Source organism: Nesoenas mayeri (assembly GCF_963082525.1).
Source record: "Nesoenas mayeri genome assembly, chromosome: 7".
Lineage (NCBI taxonomy): Eukaryota > Metazoa > Chordata > Aves > Columbiformes > Columbidae > Nesoenas > Nesoenas mayeri.
In genome coordinates, this window is record NC_137551.1 from 32,024,932 (window position 1) to 32,046,152 (window position 21,221).

Sequence of the window (21,221 nt, forward strand, 5' to 3'; positions counted from 1 at the left end):
ATGATCTTTCGAGGTCCCTTCCATTCCCTGACAGTCTGTGATTCTGTGGTGAACCTGTATTCTGCATATTTCAGAAAGATTTGGGTTATTTAGAAGAGCAAGTAATAGTTAAAAAAATGGTGTGATTCCGGGAAATTATTTTTCAGTTAGCTTTTTTAAAAATAAAAGAATGCAACAGTCATTCTGTAATGTCATTTACATTTTTTCCATAGTGTTCAAGGTAGCTATCTACCTAGTCTCTTTGGAAAATCATTATGGTTAATTGACACTGTGAATTTAAAATGTGTTGAGAATTAACTGTAGATTGAGGAAATGTGTTTTGAAAAAAGGTGGGATTCATATTCTAGATCTTTTTTGTTCTTACACAAAAATGAGGGATTCACCAAAATGAAACACAGAGTACATCAGTGGTAATTCTAGACAATCAAGCATTTTCTTCTATAATTCACCAAAAATAATTTTATACATTTTTATATTTAAATTTTGGATGATAATGGCTGTTGATAATATTTTTCTTGCTGCTATAGAAGTGTTGTCATTTTATTTTCAGAGTTTGCCAGATTTTGAAGACAGTTTTGAAATCTTGTTTATATACATCAGCCAGATGAAAATTATAAAATTGCTTTTATCAGGCCTTGCTCATACAGCAGTTTGATGATTATGTTTAGTATTTTTTATTTTTGTGCTTTCATTGTCATCCTATACTACAATATAAATGCAGTAAGATTTTTTTAAAAAATTCTGTTTATATGTTATCCAAATTTCTTTCCTAATTGAAGCAATGTGTTCTGTGTGTCTCTATAAACAGAAGCAGTTATGAAAAATCTCATGTGTTTATGTAAAGAGTAAAAATACTTGTGGTGGCTTGTTAAAGGTTTACAGTAGAAACAAAAATACATACAGAGAAATCTCAGGCTTTTCTAAATTCATGATTGTAAATATACACAGCGATAGTTATCAACAGAATATACTGAATATACTTAAAATAGCTATTTCTACATTTAGCTGTTATACATTTGTCTCTTTATACATTTAACTATTCAGAAGAGGTTGTGCTCTTACAACTGAATTTTACTTTAAATTTTGTACTTAATTCCAGGCTAAGCTGTTGAGGCTGAATGACAATATGAACTGGGAAATACGGTGCGATGTGCTGTGTAATGCTTAGTTTGTTTATGTGCACTTACAGTCTCTTGGCACAGATAATGTTTTAGGGTTATGTTTGGGATGGAAAAGCTGTTTGACTGCAATCTGTAGCAGGTGAAGCCTCCGGAGAACAGGGATGTGGTGTTTTCCCTGAGAGCTGCAATTACACTTTGGGAAAGAGTTTCCTGAGGTATATGCTGAAACACATGGAGAGAAGGAGGATAGAGAGTGAGACAGACAGCAGCAGGATCCAAAAGATAAAGGAGAGACTTCTTTACAATCTCTTTTAATTTCCCGTCTCACTTTAAATTTCTGCTTAAATTAGTTCTACTAATTTATATTCTAATAAAATCTAGCTTTAGAGCCTTCCAGAGATTTGGGATGTGTAGTTTAGGAATAGGTCCAGGCAACCAGAATAGGCTGGCCAACCAGAAAGTATGAAAGTGAAAAGCTGTTCATATGATGGAAAGACAAGAGTCCCGTGTCTGTTCCCCATTTTGCCTTATGATGTTAATTTATATCAGTGCTGGTCTTTGATTGATACTCTGCATCTCTGAGAGGGCAAAATCTGGGCTTAGAAGATGACTATGGCATTATAAAATAGCCTTTTTCCATATATTTTGAGCACATTGACAATATCTTGCCCAGAAGGCACTGCTTCTTGCATCCTGTAGCCAGAATTTCCATGGGAGTGCATGCTGTGGTGCTTGTCCATCACACATTTGCAATAACTCTATTTGCTAAAGCAGTTACTTGTATTTTTTGGGACCCCAAGCTGACCAGATCAGGAGATTTAGAATATCTATACATAATTCCTAGCCTTTTGGCCTTGTTACTCATGATTATTAAAGGATTTATAATTCCTTTAATAGGAGGTCAATCTCTACTTGCCATCTTTTGCCGTCCTGCTACCTTTAAATGTGTTCTGGTGTGATGATAATTTCACTTTTAAATATGTTGATATGTCACGCTGTTACTAATGGAGTAAATGAGACTTCATTAATTAGATTTGCATAGTTCTAGAAGTGTAGAGTAGTATTAATAAATAAATGGGGTCTTTTAATATTTATTCATCTTTTACCTGCATCTGCTTGCAAAAACCTGATCACAACTCATTATCTAAGACATCGAGATCAACTTATTTGAATAATGGAACTGTCGTGGCTAATAATAGAGGATGTGAACTTTTCAGCTTTGGGGTATATGGTAATTCCATTCATGTAACTTCTTAATTTTCTTTCCACACTCAGTGTAAAAAAACCAACCAAACAAAAAAATAACAACCATTTTATTTAACTGTTAAGACAGTACAGTGGGCTGAATTCATACTCCATTGACGAGTAAGCTTTGTTTTCCCCTCCTTCTGTGTCAGGCTTCCCATGAGACACAACAGAGTGTATTTTTTTCAGATAATGTGTTGCTGCAGAAAAGTTGATTGTCAGCACTATGCGAACTAAGTCCCAAAAAGGCTGACACAGCTTTTTCCTGCTTTGACTTAATCCTTTACTTTCTTTGTATTTACTGAGTTTGTTGTTATGATCACATATTTTTTACTTGTAACGCACAACTTGTATGATGTAGGTGACTAGTAGAGTGTCATCAAGAGAGGGATCAAAATGGGTCTTCAAAACTATTTGATAGGATGTAGCATCAAAGATGACTTGCATCTTAACCCTGTTTTAATTTGCACAGAAGAATAATCTGGATTGAGTCACCTCAGTATTTCCTGTCACAGAAGGAAAAACAGAAGCTTTTGATCCCCGTAGAGCTATAATGGTCAAAGAGTTAGAAGATTTGTTCTGTTAAATCTGGCCCTGTAAACGCAGCAATCAAATCACTCCACCGCACCCATCTCTGTTTCACAACTGTCTGTTGCACAAGGATAATGAATCTGCTGACACAGTTTACATCTCTGAGGGCTCTGCTGTTTCTTGACTGACTGCACTGAACATTACCTGCTGGGATTCTCCATGGCAGTCTCTATGAATTACAGCAATACCCATCTCTGGTGACCGGGTCTTTTTCTTACATTATGGATGTACTGGGAACCTGCTTCACCCTGACAAATCCAGGCCTTGCCCCTACAGAAAAGTTCCTTTTCAGTCATTCCTGGTGCTATCACCCAGCTAAGGGTTAATCCAATTCCTTAACTTCAGGAACACAATGGGATGGCTCAAAACTTAGGTCTTCTGACTTGTCCCAATAATTTTCTGCTCCATCCAGGCAGGGTTAAGTGTGGTTTGAATCATCTGAGGTTGGCCCTTTTCTTTCCGCACCTTTGCCAACTTCAGGTGGCCACCAGGGCATTGCTGGTTGGTGTGTGGGACCAGAAATGGCAGGACCTGCCTGCCAGACTCCATTCCTGACACAGGGTGAAAGAAAATGGAGCAAAACAAATGTCATTTGGGAGGGAAATGTCATCTTTTTGGGTCAATACTAAACCACCACTTATTTCTCTTGTATGAAGTTTTTATTACGTGTCGCTTATTAAATCTCTTAGAAAGGACATGCTTGTTGGCCACATAATTTCCGTTCAAAATTCCACTGTGGTGTTTTATAATTAGCAATGTTATTTACTATAGCATCATGCCTTCATACTATATAATTTTGCTATAGAGGCAACTTTTTTCCAGAACTTTAAACCTGGTAATTCTAAGATGTGTTACAGGAATGTGTAAACCTTTTATATAACACAGTAAAGTGTTTGCCTGTAGAATTAAAATATTTAAATGAATTTTGAACAGAATATTTGAATAATTATTTCAGAGTAAAATTAGGGACCTGATAACACTACCAATACTTGATATTGTATTTTGGAATAATTACAAAGAATGACTCAAGTTATGTGTAATTGCTGCTCTGACTGATAGAATCTGTTTCTTACATTGGTTTTGTTGTTGTTACTGCTCCACTTGAGTTTTTTTTTTTTAATTACTTCAAGATATTATAGTGCAAATACTTAAACAGTGGGATGCATGTGAATAATTCTGACTTGTAGATGACTCCATGCTTTTTAAAATAAAAGTGAATGGTAATTTTTTAGCTGCTTACATAACGTCTCATTAATATGGATACACTTGAATCTATTTTAGTTTTAATTCCTGTTTTGCCCACAGACAGCCTTTTGATTGATTACCAGTTTACCTTCAGTTTATTACAAGAGGATGATCGCCATCACACTGCCATAAACTTTATAGCAAATCCAGAACAGGTAAGAAAATACTAGCTTTAGATAAGCTTTGGAGAGTCATGATCAAGATTTCCATTGGATTTGACTATGATGAAAGGTTTGCCAAGTGCCTATATTTTTGAGTCTTTTGAAAACTAGAAATTATTTCAGTGTATTCATTGAGAAACTTTCTAAATGGTAGATGTACTTCAGATCAACTAATAATAAAAAAAATATTAGCATTTTATAAGTGTTTTATTTTTGTTCTCATGGTTAACAAGTTTTGGTATCTTTCTGAGCTTAATTGAAGGAGTATAACTTCAGTTAAGAAATCTTTATTAACAGATGAGAAGTAGTTTTTGAATTTTAATTAAAATGTAGCCATTTGCCATGTATTTTCTTGAGTTTATGAAGAAAATTATTTCATTATTTTTATCACAATCTGAACAGATGACTAGTGTAGTAATATGCTTACTTGTACCCTGTTCTTACTGAAGCAAAACAGAGAATTGCCTTTGGCTCTGAATTATTGCCATTTATGTTTAAAATGAAAAAGAGAAGGCGATTAAAAGGCTGTATTCAATTATGTGGTATATTCAATACACTCGGTATATTTTGTTAACTTCAATATACTTTCTTTCTTTTTTTTTATCCAGTCAAATAAAAATCTGGATATATCAATTAATGCATCAAACAACTTCAACCTCAATATTACATGGTCCATTGGTTCTACAGGTGAGGGTGAACTTTGGTATGATGACTTGTTCCCATGTGATTTCATGATCCTTTAAGCTATTTTAACCTGATTGTCTCTTTGTTGCTAATTTTGATAATAAAACTTTCCAAATGTGTTCTTTTGCCATTATCATTATGCTCTTATTAATTATATTATTTAAACCTCAGATGATAATTTGCAATCTGAACAAAGCTTCATTAATATGTTAACTTTCTCTCCTATTCAATTAAAATCACTTTGGTAGTAAAAGCTTGTAGTCTATTTAAATTTTAAAAATAATAGCGTTATGAAATGCTGTGATTTTAATTAAGATAAATTGCTGCCTTAACTACTGCAGAGACTGAGATTTTAATTTCTTTGTTCCAGTGTTCAAGCTAAATTTTTAATCATTAACCTTAACATTGATATCAAACAATAAAGTTCTTCTGTGTATGCTGATAAAAGGAGCCGCTTATCTATTTTCCTCCAACTTTGAACCCCATTACTCTTCTTTGTTTTAATAAGAAGAAAATCTTTATTTAGACAGTTTCTCTGAATTGATTCTATTGACTTTCTGAAAACACATCCAAGGAGAAGCATGATGCTTAAAATGAAATTGTCCTGAAAAAAGAACCAAACAAACAAAAGTCTTTTTAGACAAGGTTCAGACTTTGTCTTACATAAACTCATGAATTTCTTCATCAATGTAATTCTGAAGTATTTTAATGTACCATAGTTAATAAATTCTATCTATTCCTTTAACTTAGCACAGTCACTTATATATTTGCAAAAACTGATGTGTTTATTAGAAAGTATGTTATTAGAGATTTCATGAACAATTAAAACTCTACATAAGTAATGTAAGAGGTAGATAAATACACTTCTATGCTTTATTAACCTATGAGTTTTTATTGAAGTGGAATGTAAAGTACTAGAGGGAAGCATATCTACCTAGTTGACCATAACAACTTTCTTCTAAAATTAGTGAAACTTCTACCTGTTTTATGGTTCACTCATAACCATTTGAAACCAGAGTAAGAGTTTCTGTGAATTCTCATTGTGTATGTGGAATACATTCCATAATAAAGGATTATTAAAGTTGTAGAATGAAGACACCAAAAGTAATTCAAGAATTTAAATTTGTTATGCAGATTTACTTTGGCATATTTAATGATAATTAATGATGACATAAATTTATAAATATATATCTACACATGGTGTGTGTGTTGTTTTTTCTTTTGTTTTGTTTCTTCTTTAGCTGGAACAATATCTGGAGAAGAGATTCCTGTTGTTTCTAAGGCTAATATTAAGGAATACAGAGATAGCTTTTCCTGTGAAAAATTTAATTTTCGGAGCAACCCAAACATCACTTTCTATGTCTATGTCAGCAATTTCTCCTGGCCAATCAAAATACAGGTTAGTATGACTGTTTTGTGCTTATAAAGATGTTGATGTCTTAGCTTTACATTGAATTTCACATTTTCACTCACACAGAAAGTATGCAAATATTATTATTTGTATGCTGTATTTTCTGTGTATAAGAGTTGTATGATGATGCTTGTGCTTTCCCTAGCAACTCAGACTTCAGACTGTTGATTTTCAAATCTGAAATTAAAATTATTGAACATAAATGTTTATTTGTAATGTATCATACGCATTTTGACGTATATGTAAAAGAGGGCATACAAATATGTATGTACTTAGCTATCTGTGTATAACCTTTCTTAGGTTGAATGTCTATATCATATTGCAATTTGACAGACTTCAGTGAACGTTAAGTGTATTTGGTTAGAATTTATATTATTTGAATTCATTGCAATCAATTTAACTGACTGTTTTCTGAAATAGTCACTGTGCAATGGTAAACTGAAAAAAAACAATCAATGCAGTGATGGTTGTTTTGTGCTGTTTTGTTTTGTTTTCCTCTCCCTAAACACCCCTTCCCCCCCAGGTTTCAGCAATATTGATACTTACCATTACTACAACAGTCTCCTGCACCAATCAAGGAGCTCTTAATGTGGATGACCAGCTTTCACCTATAGCTCCCTTACAAAATTGATTCTTAAAAATTGTTTTGTTAAAATGATAACAAAATTTCATCATTCGTAGTGATTTGCTCAGGACACTGCAACAAGCTCAAGATTCTTGCCAGTTATCCATAATTACAAGTATTGTACAGATTTCTGTTTTCGTGGGGGAAAAAAAACCCCCTGTTTTTATAAGATCCAGAGCCTGTTTTATATATATATTGTACAGATTGATAGATATAGATACAACAAAGTCATTTTCTAAGGAGTCTCCTGGGTTAAAGCAGTCATATTCTAAATAAACTGATGGAGAAATACTATCACTGTGTTAAGTAAAGCTAGACATTTCTTAATAATAAATGAATGTTAACTGTAAATAAAAGTGTTACAGAGTGTTGAAGGATTAATTTGTGGAACTTATTAAAATTTATGCATGTAGTATTTCATATAAAATAACCCTGAAGGTTAACTGCTTTTTTTAACTCTTCATATTAGCAGTATTTTTTACAGTCACCATTCCCACTTTCTAAAGACAGAACAACCTCAATTGCCAAATAGCTTTCCTAAACAAATCCATGAAGCAATTTAGGCTGTAAATACATTACGCATTCCCTTCACCTTTCAGATTGGAAGGTACCTATGTCATCATTATAAGAAAAATGTTATTAAGGTGACGTATTCCTAAGACGTGCAACTCTTTGTCAGATGTCGGCAGATTGCGTCTCCTTCCTGTGCTGTTTCCACTGTGGTGTAACACCTGAATGGCAATATGTTTAATGCTTGATGAATGGAATCCCTGATCATTGGTTACATCTCCTTTCTTTCCTTTCTTTCCTTTCTTTCCTTTCTTTCCTTTCTTTCCTTTCTTTCCTTTCTTTCCTTAATCAGACTTTTCCTTATGTGCCACAGTTGTATTATTTTTGAGGCACATTAAAATTCATCTGTCTACACAGTTCTCTCTCAAAGATGATGGTGCTTGAGTATTGCATTCCTTTCCTCTCCTGCTAATTTTTCATAGAAAGCTTCTTCCATCTAGAGATGCAGTCACTCCAATTTTATGCAGTGGAAAAGGAATGCTAAGATTTGATTATAGAAACTGTTTCAGGATGTTTATATTGTTCTCTGTATTTGCCTTTCTAAATCAACAAGACTATATTTAGCTCTCAACTTTTTAATGCTGTGATTTGTTCTTTTTCAAGGAAATATTTGAAGTTCAACATTACCTGTATAGATTTCTGATGTTTGATGCTCTAGCAATAAATGAGATCTTCAAATGATAAATGGAGTAGGGAGCTTTTTAGAGAAAACAAGTTGATTTAAAAATAAATAAATAAATAAATAAATAAACTTTACGCTTCTCTATATAATAAGAATTTTAAAAATATATGAGCCTTCCTAGGACTTAGGATTAAGAGAGGTAAGTCATGGTTCATCACTATGCAGAGGCTTATGTTTCCAAGGCTCGCGGTTCTAATATTTGTGATTTTCTACACCTACATCTCTTAGCATGCCAGCTTTCACCTTCACAATATACAAATGTGGTTTATATCAGTCTGTTACTATATCAGAGAATATCCATTTAAAATACAATAATTCTTACAAAAATGATGTTACTGTTATACTAGTGAAAGGCCTCTTCAGGAGAGTCAAGATATTGATGATGGATTTCAGTTTTGGTTCGGAATGGGGAACTATTCTAGATGGGCTCTGGATTAATTTTCAAATAGTCTAGACATTAATCTCCTGAAATTAGCTGCCTTTCCCTTTCTGTGGTGATTAGGAAGTTAGCTTGGTGTTCTAGTGCAGGGCTTTGAATGTCACAGCAGCTGGCCGGTGCACAAATGGTCTTAGATACCAAACTGTTTGCATCGTGGTCCTGTCCACTAATGCAGTCATGCTGCATTGGTCAGATCATGTTGGTTAAAAACGTAGTGATATTTTATATCATCTCTGCACTGAAGGTTTCTTTTAATCTTGTTAGAGCTAAGGAAATTGCTGCGGCTTCCTTGGGAGGTATGCTGTTCATAGGAATAAGTAAGATAGCAACATGAAATTTGGCACATGCCTTTTATGCAATATTTTCTAGAGGACTAAATACTCATTTCAGCACATATAACATTTTTCAAATACAATCTGAATACCAGTCTCCAGTATTTACATTATTCATTGTGAATTGTCAAGGATAGATTATATAATGAATGAGATCCTAAGGAAGCAAAAATAGTGACCTTACTTCCCTTGTATTGGGTATTTCCAGTTGTGTTGTTGATATGCATTTCATCACTCTCCTTTTATGCCTCCTGTGATGCTGGCACTGGAGCTGCGATCACTTGTGTCTTTCATTGGGAATGTTTGGCTGTTGGATCTGGAGTTACTGCTCTTACAGTTTCAATTTCTATGGGAAAGGGAAGAGCACTCATTATACAAGGCATTTAGTTTCATTTTCTGTCAGTTGCCTTTATTGTATCTATTTTTACCTTTAGTTCTCCAAGGTTTTCATGACTACCAGGAAAACTCTACATCTCAGCAGGTGATTGTTTATTTCAATCAGTGGCTCACAGTTGTTTCCTCAAGTACTTTTATTATGCATGTTACCTATTCAGCAAGCTTGGAGTTTTTTTTCCTAAATCTTAAGAGAAATCCCCGGTGATTCTAACACAAAATAACCTCTTTTGAAATGTGATTTCCTGACTTTGAAAAAAGGATATGTGATGGTTGTGTCCATACAACAATTTCCTGAAGATGGTCTGTGGTAACTCTTTGCCAGCAACTACTGATGAGCCTAATGACCTCAGAATACAAGTTCTTCAGCACTGGATAGCAGTGAATTACTTACCAATCATAGAAACTATGTAGGACATTTTCGGTTTCAGATGAAAACCTGCTCTCTTTAGAAAACTGCACTCTAGGTTGCCATTACTCAGCACCCTTCTTCTATCTGTAATGGCCATGGGCGCACAGCTGGGTGCTCAGTCAGTAAGAGGGCTCTGCAACCCTCAGGGGAAAATGCTGAATTTAAATTTCCTGATGCTAAAAGCATTTTATTTAGCTATAAGATCTCTTCTTCCGTGACATCAAAGGAGAAGCAGAAACATGGCATAGTTGCATAAGGGGTCATTAAAGAGGTGGTGATATAGGACATCTTCAGCTTAGAGCTGTTTCCACAAATAGACCTGTTATCAGGTGTAACGTAGAGAGCTACCAGTTTTTCTTGGAAGTATGTAATAGTTATACATTGACACACAAATATCGGATATCTTCCGGTTGAATTACTAGAAAAGTTTATATCACACTTTCATGTCCTGTAATGCAGAGTTGACTGGAAAGTAAGGATGAATATAGACCGATAAGCTTAGTTGTTCCAGACTTTAACAGGCAACAGTAGTTTATGCATTTTCTCGAAGGAAGTCTTTATAAGATGTCATTGTTATTAGAGGGCTCAAATGTCCAAGTAAAAGGACATTATTTATCATCCAGAATTATGATCCCTACATTTGACTGAGACGTAGTCCCAATCCTTTTACTGTACCACGTCTTATATATCTGTTAAATAGGAATCCATGAGCAGATGCTGTTGTTTAAAATAGGCTGGATTTTTGAACAGAGTATGTGGCAAAGCCCCATAACTTGTTTCTGTTTATTTTTATTTTATTTTGAGAGTAGATGTAATTCAGACTCCACTGGTAATGGAATTTGAAGGCTTTAACATTTATTGAAAAGCAGTAACTCATACTGTAGCCAGCACCTCAAATAATGGTCAGTGGTCCCTGAAGCAGTCATAAAGCATGGGCTTCTGACAACTATGCAAATATTAATACCGGCGGTAACAACATGTTCTTTAGTCTCAGAAAACTAATTTTACGGCAGGGGATTTTTGTCATTGAAGCTGGTAACAGATGTCTTTCCTTTTTTATTCTTTTTTTTTTTTTTTTTTTTTTTAAATCAGTTCCTGCCATATTCTGAGAAGCAGCAAGTGCATACAAAACAAGCAAATACCCTTAAAATGCTGTCCTGGCTATCTGGTTGACGTACTGTGTCCCTAAGGAAAACAATAGCATTTCTGCTTCCGGATCAGCTGCTTTCATGCACCTATATCTCTTTATATCTGTCAAACTTGTAAGTCTGATCTCAACTTGTGCCTGAGCAGACAAATTTTCTACCAATTTTAACCCCATATCTGGAGATAATAATAACTGTTCTACCAGTTATTTCCTTTCCTCCCTAAAGTGTAAATGAAAGGATCACAAGTGTCTGAGTTTTAATTGGGAGGGCCAGTTTAAATTACAAAGTTCAACCTCAGCAAAGCACTACTTCACAAAATGAGGTTTGTATTTAATGAAAAAAAAATCATGTTATTAACTTTTGATCAGAGAATAGTTAATCCCTTACAAGTTTCCATAGCATAGAACAATTATTGTTACAGTGAAGTTAGAAGTGATGTTAGTGCACATGTAGAATGCCCAGTTGTGTTGGAAAGAAGGAATTTAATTATTCTTGAACAAGTCTACTACAAGCTTTAGTAGCATATTGTTGGGTTCTTTTTTTTTTCTGCACTGTTTTTTTCTGAGGAAAACTGTCTTTGACACCCTGTATTAGTTTGTATGCCAGAACAGTATAATGAATTATGGTAAGATTTACATTTTATTTGTATGTAGGACAACAATTAATCAAAACTACTTCATATATAAATTTTCATGGGATTTTCTTTAAAGGGAAACTAGTGTTCTTTCAGCTTAGTGGCTCCTGTTTCAGAATTGATTTTCTTTCCCCTGTTAATAGCCTGCCTGTAGCAACTGAAGAAGGAGTGTAATGTAAATCAAGAAACATATCTATCCTTGTAATAAAATTTACTGTGCAGCATAATTTATTACAGCTTTTTGTTGTTGTTGTTGTTTTGGAGTTCGTTTTGAATTTTTCATATTTGTGAATGACTTATGTTGTAAAAGCTCCAAAAAGTAAAAACTTGTCAGTCACTGCCATTAGAAGTTACAACAGCAGCACAAACCTAATTATTAAATTAACAAATAAAGATCAGAGCTTTTTTATTTTTAAAACCTTACCAAATATTACAAAGGTCATGATTCTGGAGTCTTTGGTTGGAAAATGTGTATTTATCCACATGTAGCTGTGCTTGTACAGAGCCTCCTCCTGTCAGTGATCACTACACCTAAATCTAATCTCTGATTTATGGTGAATGATTCAATTTCTAAGTGCCTTAATGGTTTTCATGGAGGCTGCTGAGTAACTGCATATAGCTATGTGTGAAGACACTATAACTCTTGAAACACTAAATAGGTATTGATGATGAAGTGGATACGTTACCTTCCAAAATGACTTTGATGTTTTGATGTAAATATAAAATCCCTCTTGAAAAGAGTTTTGAAGGTAGAGAACAAAAACCTGGGAAATCCACCAAACCGCCATGTAGTTACAGTTCTGCAAGCATCATTACATTTTTTTGGAATGGAAAAAAGTAGAGGGTGGGTTAGTTTATGGATGACTTCAGGTATAACCCAAAATGTAAATTTATACTTAGCTTTAGTTTTCAGTAGGCATGATGATATTGATAAAGTCAGGCTTGATAATAATAATAATTGGCATATATTTATGAAAATTATCCTCAGCAGAGTTGGACGCAAAACTCAAGCTTAATGTGCTCAGGTTAGGCACCAGGTAACATCTGTACTAGAATCCGAAGGAAGCGATGTGAAATTGCTGGGCCAAAAGCAGGAGGTTACTAGGACGACGAGACTGCAGAAAAACAAACAGAAGTTTGAACATAGCGAAGAAGTGATTCAGGTAAACAACAGATTTAGTTGTATACAGTGCTTTGGAAAAGACTCTGAAGGAACGTTATAGTATTTAGTATTTTGCCAGGCCATATGCATTGACTGTAGACATTAAATGGACAGCAAGGGAATTAGCTGATGATTGTAATGTAGGAGAATGGATATCTAAAAAACCAGAGATTTTGGTAACAGATTACATGGCTACACATGATACATTTGCACTTCAATAATCTGCCAAAGTGGCTTATCTAATTAACTTTCTGGGTGTGGCAGAGTGGAAACATTTAGTTTGTTTGACAGAAAAAAAATCTGAAAATTCAGATTTGTATCTTGCATAGAGTTGTTTCTTCTATCTGATTAAAACATGAAAAGATGTTTTCATTATTTCTCAATTCAGTGTAAGCAGAGGTTTTGCTCTATAGCCACTAAGTGAAGGAGTTCAGAATAATTTTAAAATTGAAATCAGTGGGACAGCAGCATGAAGGTAAAGATTCAGTTCTTTCAGCAATAGATTTTTAAACTAAACTTCATTCTGTTTTTCAACACATTAAATACCATTATTAAAAATCCTGTGTCGTAGTTGTATTATTACAAGTGTATCTGTTACACATGTAATTATTGCATTCTCTAAAGTGGTTGAAAATTACTACCCAAATGTGGACTGTTACAGTAATTATGATTACCTTTTTTTCTTTCTGGGGTAATCAAATATAATACCAGAAACCTGTGGGTTCTTACCTTGGAAAATTGACTCTCTGTGGTACCTATAATTTATTTCCTTGTAGCTGCAAGACCAATTCAGTGGATAATAAACCATAAGATTGTATAATATTCCCCAAAATTTAATCTCCCCAAATGCAACGTAGCATTTTCCAAAATGCTTCCCATGAATCCTAAAGTATTGCTAAAATGAGGTGTTTTCTGATGATTAGGTTATACCTTTTTTCTTTAGAAATAACAATAGAGCTGTTAACAATTGTCTTAAAACACACCGGAAGAAGTTTGCCAACTATATTGTGCCAACTTCTGCTCTACTCTGCTTTACTCCACTCTACTCTTCTAAATGAAAATGTTAATTTCTTGACTCTCCCTGGTACATTTCTTTTTCTAGTTCCCTTTGGAAAGGTTTAATATGAGCCACCAGAATATCTGTAAATACTTAACATAGTTGGTATATTTCTCAGAAAGCAGATACAGTGCTTAGTAGTTCAGCTGATGATTTAAGAGAACTGAAACACCTAAGTAAGACATAATTAGTCCTCAATGATGCGTAGTTTTAATTGGTGTATAATTCAAATATCTGAGATAAGAACTCATGTAACTGATGTGCCAATTGTATAGGGTTTTCTTTTCCAGACAGACCAAGGTACCATCTACTGGTAGCTCTGTAACACAATAGAGATGTATAGATACAGTATTTGCTAGTAAAAATTATCTCCCTGTGATGTTTAGTAAGTAGATATTGAATTTTTTTTCTCTAATTTCCATTTCCTTTATCTACTTAATTAAGTAAATTGTGGTTGGAACACTTAGAATGAAATAGAAGGTATTTCTTGAAGATAGCTTTTATTTGCTCAGGATTTTTTATTATCTATAGGAAAATAAATCAATTACTCATCTTGGGATTTTGGGAGGGAACATGTGAAAGGGTATAGAAACCAGTTTTTTTTTTTTTAAATAATAAGAAAAAACTCTTCAAAGATTAAGATTCTCTCTGAGGAGAACATCCATGCCTTGTTGAACTGCGTCAGCCTATAAAGGTCATATACAGTGGCTCCCACACAGAATAATTTGAAAGTAAATGTTTGGCTCATAGGGAATCAGAATGGAAATAGGAAGATAGTGGTAGGGAATAGATATTTTCATCCTATTTATTATGACTGTCCATTCTAGAAACCTTAGTTACCCTCTCCGTCCAGGATTTTGTAGATGTGAACAATGTGCAGGATTTCTGTTTCTCGTATTTTTGTTTAAAGTTGCATTTGTGCTAAACTAGACCAAATAGATGTTTTTCAACTTTTCTGAGTAAACAAAATGACAGAGGACCAAAATCAACTTAAAAATTCCAACATAAGGTGTTTGTGAAGTAGGCTTCCCGGGAACCACACATCTGCTGAGTAGTGATGACAATTTTGTCAGCCTCACCAACATGGTGACGGTCCTGACACTGACAGGAATTTCAGGTTTTCAAATCAGAGCAGCTCTTGGGTTTCCAGGGGTCATTTTCTTACAGATGTTTTTGCTGCTCAAGCTACTCTGAACTGTCACTCAGAGCTACAAGGTACTTGGGCTAACTGGATCCCCTGTCTAAAAATACAAACTAGAGCTCATTTACATCATAGGGTTGTCCTTCTGCAGCAGCACATGGTCATGAACTGAAGGCTATAAATCTGACCTTGGAGCACTGAACTCACAAGATGTGTCATGGTGAACTGTCTCTGAGCCAGCGACCCTGTAGTTTCCAGCTCTAGGTAAACTTGACAGCAGTGACTGGAAATGCAGCTCTGGGATTTTGTTTAGGACTTCACATCTTAATTCCTCAGGCCATGACAAACTAACTAGAAACTGTAGGGTCCTTACAGATGAATATGCAGAGGGCTTTATCTCCCAGCTTTCCAAAAGCACTGAAACTTCAAAAGTTGAGGCTGTTCATCTGCAAGGGCAAAAACTCATAGACTCCGCACAATCCAATATAAATTCAAGCAAAGCCATTTATTACAGAAACAAGCATCCTTATATATGCAGTTATTTCCTGATCACGCGTCCACGCTCCAGGCATGCATTAGCTGATTGGATATTGTCTATGTTCATGAGCTGTCTGTGTACCTGAGTCTCACTGCTAATAGGTCTGTTGATTTACGTTGTATTTTCAGCTTTCCATGGTGGCCTTGAAATTCTTTTGGGCCTGGCTAGTTTAATAACAAATCTCCATCTAATAGAATCCCATCCACACATTAACTTCAAGAAAATCCCTCAAATCTCCCACATTCATCTGCAAGATCATTTGCAGGAGCGAGCTAAGGGGCCATTAGCATCCTTAGCACAAGGGGGCCTCCTTTAGATTAAGCAGACATTCATGTTCAAGAATGTTTATTTTAATGAATCAGTATTTTTGATGGCACTAATGTGTAGTAGTTACTGCAGTGACAGATGCAGATAGTTAAACTTTATATATGCTACTAGAAGACAATCGTTGAGAATGGAACATAGCTGTCTTATATTGGTCTTTGAGACCTCTTCTGAAGTATTTTTGATGTTATGGGATCATAGAATGATAGAATGTCCTGAGTTGGAAGGGACCCACAAGGATCATCAAGTCAAGCTCCTGTCCCAGCATATGGTAATCCCACAGTTCACACCATGTGTCTGAGGGCGTTGTAAAGTCTCTCTATTTTTTTTGCAAAACTAGATGTTAATATTTTAAGCATATGGGCAATGTAACAATTTCTGTGATGAAATAATGAAATGAAAATATTATTTAGTGAGACTCCAGGATTTTGAAATCCAGAGCCGTTCTGTGGTTCTTCATGGATTAACTAATGCTTACGTCTTTTGAGCTGAGCTAACCAATGTGAAGACATGAGGAGGTGAAAGATGACAAATGTAATTCCTGCAAAACAGAAAATAATAGCATGAAGTTGGGTGGAATCACAAGCTCTTTGTTTAGCAAGAAGCTCTGACCTGCAAACTTGACTGTTAATTGGGCAGATAATGGGGAGCTACTGTGCTCTTTGTTAGATTACAGTGTGAACACTCACTTCTTTAGTCTGTTTGTCTTCATTACAAAGTGTTTGTTAATTTTGATTTTGAAATGCTTTAAGGCCTTTTAAATTGTGGTAATGATGTTATTTTAAAAATTCTTGAATTCTTTATTATCAGAAGGCTAACTGCATATATTTTGAAGAAATAGAAAGAAAACAACAAACAAAAAAACGCCACCAGCCACCAAACTGCTTGGTCTATATTATACAAATGTATTTTGTGCCTTCAGGCAGGCAGTACACACAGCTATCAGGCATAAGATAGCCAGATAAGCATATTAAACAAGAGGGTGGAGAGCTTGCAGGTCATGTGCTTTTTCTGAAATCTAGCTTTAAGTACATGAGTTATTTGTCATTACTTCTTCATGTAAGCACCTGATTTTATTGCTACCTTGGTGTTATATCTCATAGATGATAAATCCAGAAGGGGCTGCTGTGATCATAATCCAAAATGAGGCATGAACTAAAGCATAGGTTTTCACAAATTAATTGCTGTTTGAACTACACTTTATATTAAAAAAAAAAAAATAAAAAATGCAGTCTTGACTTTTCTAGAAATGTAGAAATCAGATACACACTAGACTCCTACTGAATAGTTCTGACTGTTAATTATCGCCACGTGATTCATGGTAGGTGTAGCTTTCCACAGGCTGCTCTTGAAACATAATTTTATGTTAGAAAGAAGAGCTTCTTTCTATAAAATATATGCTGATGTTGTAAATAGAATACTCCATCACCTTTTCTTCAGCTTTTCTCCAGTCTTACTGTCATTCTTGTGGCTTTTCCTTGAACCCTCCAGTATATCAGTATCCCTTGGGAATTATGGATGCTGGAACTGGATGTGCTTTTCCAAGCATGATTACATCTGTTTCACATACGGGGTGCATGATGTGCTTGAGGGGGCAGAAGAAGGTAGTTTTCAGCAGCTCCCCCATGGACCACATTGCACTCCTGAAGGAAGTAAAGCAACCTCAGCACCACCTTTCCAGCTCTTCCTTCTTGTGACTCCAGTCCAACCTTTTCTATACATTCAGTATTTTCCTCTCTACCTTCAGGGGTTACTGTAGCCCTTTCACCACAGCATTGGGAATTTAATGATAATCTATCATAACCTCAAATGGTTTTCAGTGTCACTGAGTCCAGAATAGCATCCTTGAGAATGATCTTCATTCTATGATTCCACGTTTATGCTATCAAAGGCAGGTTTATTTTTTTTACCTTCCCCTTATTCTCCCATTCAAATGGCTTGTAAAAGTGACCTATTATTCTCATTTCCTTCTCTCAGCATGCCAAATAACATATATATTAATAATGATAGTGTTTTCTTGCCACTTATTAACAAAAGCTCTAAATAACACTAGAAAACAAAGATCCAAGTATCTCACTGTGCCTTGCATTAGAAATACTTTTGCTCAAATGTGTATATCTATTGGCAATTACATGTTGCTTTAACTAAAGTTTAATACATGCCATGGTGTATTTGTATTATTCAAATTTCTCAAAGTGGCGCTTTTGCCAGAAGAATTAATACAATCACTTTGTATGTACAAACAGAAAAATATCCAGAAGTCGAGGTTCTGTTTACTTGTATTGTATCGCTGTGTATGTTGATGGGGATGGTCTGTGTAGATGTGAATAGGTGAGTAGTAATCTCCTGTGAAAACGTGTAAGAACTACTGATTATATAATACTTATTTTGAATGCATATATTCTTAAAATTGATAAAATCAATTTTTACTCTATTCCTACGTTATTATTTATCTTACTTGAATTTCATTTGTAGTTCTTTTATTCTGTTACCCCCCGATGAACACAGTTTACACACAACTGGGGGAAGGTGAATCTTCTGCCTTTGCTTCCTTTTTTCTTCTTGTTCTGTGATGTCCTCATTTTACTTTCTTGTCTTTTCCTTTTATTATTATTCTTTACTGTGACAAGAAAAATATGCAAGTCTGCTGTTGTTACAGATTGCAATCTTGTTAAAATTGCCGTATTAACTAGCAGTCCAGGTAGCGAAAAACCATTCAAGCTGTCAGATATTCTCAAATGAGTGAAATAAAAGCTGTTTGTATGTATATGGAATCATCATTACTCCTTTGTCTCATAATACCGTCTTTGTGCAGGCTTTGAATTGTTTTCATTTAAGGTAATTTTATTTTTATTGTATTCCCAGTGGTAGTGTCTGAGAAATTCTCTGCTATGTACAAATGAGAGTTTTACAGAAATGACTAATTTTCACTGATAACCAAGTTCTATATTAGTTACCTCTAACAGAAGTGGTTCATATTGAGTTTCTTCATCAAATTACTATAGATACAGCACAAAATGCACTTGCTGTGGATACAGAAGTCCTGAGTTCAGGAAACACAGAATCGTTTATGTTGGAAGAACCTCTGAAGGTTTCCAGTCCAACTCCCTGCTCAGAGCAGGGCCAACTCCAAAGTTACATCTGATTGCTCACATCCTTGTCCAGTCAGTTTTTTCCTTTGTATCTCCTCTTACAGTTTATGTCCATTGTATCTAACCCTTTTTGTGTGCACTCCTGAGAAGGCTCTGACTCTGCTTTCTCTGCATTCTACCCATTTGGTAGTTGGATACGACGATAAGGTCCTTTCTTTGCACTCTGCTAAAGACATTCAAAATTAATGACATTACTATGTGGTAAAATGTGAGCTCAGTGAATTTAAAGAGAACATTAAGATGAATCCCATGAATTCAGTGCAATTCAGTGCGTTGTCCTTTTAAGTCCTTCTAACCCCAAGGATTTAAAAATAATGAAAATGGTTATAAATCTTGAGGTAATTATTTAGAAGAAATAGAAGATGGTTTATTTTGGTATTTATCCAGTTGTTAGGCCTTTTTACCTCCATATTTATATCTGCCTTCTTGAAGAAAAAAATATTACTCAAATGGCATCTGGATAGCCTCCTAAGACAGAATGAGATGTGGTTGTTGTGGACAATAATTCCAATCATCATCAAAACAAAATGTGTGAACACTATTTTCTGAGATAAATCTAGTTTTAAATTTTATCCTGACAGATCTTTATTTTTCCCTTTTGTAGTTACTGTTCCACCGAGTAGCTGCTTTCAAGACTATAAGCTTCTTATTATGCCTGTGTAGGTGTATTAACATGTAATGCTCGAAGGTGATGTGGTCAGATGTTCCTTTCCCAAAACCACCTGAGAAACTTGTAACTCTTACCATGGAGGGGACTTTGTGATACTGGTAGTTACAAGCCACATCCATTGTATAGAGCATAACATATGAACTGCCTTTCCAATTTGATCTTTCTTTTCAAATGATATCTTTCCTGTGTAGCATAATCATTGTCCTTATTCAACTTGTGGTGCATTCCCACCCCATTTTGGGCATATGATTATTTAAATATACATTCCTTTATGGAAAATTTAACAGTGCTTGTGTGTACACAAAAAGGATCAGAAAGAAAAAGGATAAAGGATACATCTCCAGTAGCAGCAACGATAAAGAAGGCAAAATATAGAGTAAAGCAATATTTAAACTGAAATAGAAGGGTGGAAGCTTTACAGTTTTTAATTGTTAATCTTTGCAAAGTTGGTGGCGAGATGTCAGTGGAGAAAGTATTCATAATATGTATATTCAAAAGGTTTAAAAGGAAACCTTTGGCTCTGCTTTCCTGTTGGGGATGAGCATTGCTCATTAACATGACTGTGGTGTAGCTGTATCACTGCATCCACGCCAAATCGAAGGCATTCAGTGGCATTCTTTGAAGTGCTTATGTCAGCTCTTCAGTGGGAATATAACAAAAGATGTGTGTTCTTCCCTAAGTAACAGCTATATTAGCACTCTTGTGGTTAAATCCCATGTGTATAAGTAAGAATAGATTTTTCCTTAGCTGTTGCTTTCTCTTTAGGCATTAGGAAAGGTGAAGAACTATTTCATTTGCATCACACCTGTATTAACTACTGTAAGCTGATAATGCTTTTTTTGTAAAATGATTACACTGATTTTTTTTTTTTCTTTTCCCTAACTAATAATACTTCATTTATATTCTGTGGGCATTAACCACAGAACTTCATTTGTTTGGAAAATCCTTTTTAAAGCTCTATTCATCTGTGGTCAGGCTAGTGGTAGTAAAAAATCGATTGCAGCTGTATTATTTGCAAAGTAATCAATTCACTTCTCCATTCTAACTAGAAGAGGCATCCTGAAGAGCTGGAAAAGTTACACTCATCTGATATGCTTGATCTTGCCTTTGTTTCATTGTAAAGCCTGATACTGATCTCTTTACATCTGCTTCCTTTGAATTTTATTTAGAATTCATATAAATAAAGGCTACTTGAAAACATCTTGAACATAGATGTGATCACCCTGTTCTTTTGACAATCCTTTGTCTTATTTGGTTTTATTTTGGCTCTTCTTATGAGCTGGGCATATTTAAATGTTGCATTAATCTTCTGTGTTAATTATTGTGACCTGTACAATGTCTCAAATGATGTGTGCAAAGTAAATTTAGAAAGGAAACATACAGTAACTTCTCAGTCCTTGGTTTTCATGCATACTAAGCGTTATTCTCTCCAAGATTTGATTCTATTATTAATCTTTTCATTAAAATAAATTTTACTTAATTTT

At 34.8% G+C, this 21,221-nt stretch overlaps 1 protein-coding gene across 1 annotated transcript in view; it reads left to right on the forward strand.

Moving 5' to 3' along the window:
• Positions 1-21,221, forward strand: part of ATRNL1 (attractin like 1) — a gene marked incomplete at both ends in the record, with an annotated part of 484,917 nt that overhangs the window by 192,346 nt on the left and 271,350 nt on the right. The window contains 3 exons of the mRNA XM_080348357.1: positions 4,263-4,357; positions 4,972-5,050; positions 6,289-6,446. Coding sequence (XP_080204483.1) covers positions 4,263-4,357; positions 4,972-5,050; positions 6,289-6,446 — 332 coding nt within the window. The remainder of the gene's footprint in view (positions 1-4,262; positions 4,358-4,971; positions 5,051-6,288; positions 6,447-21,221) is intronic.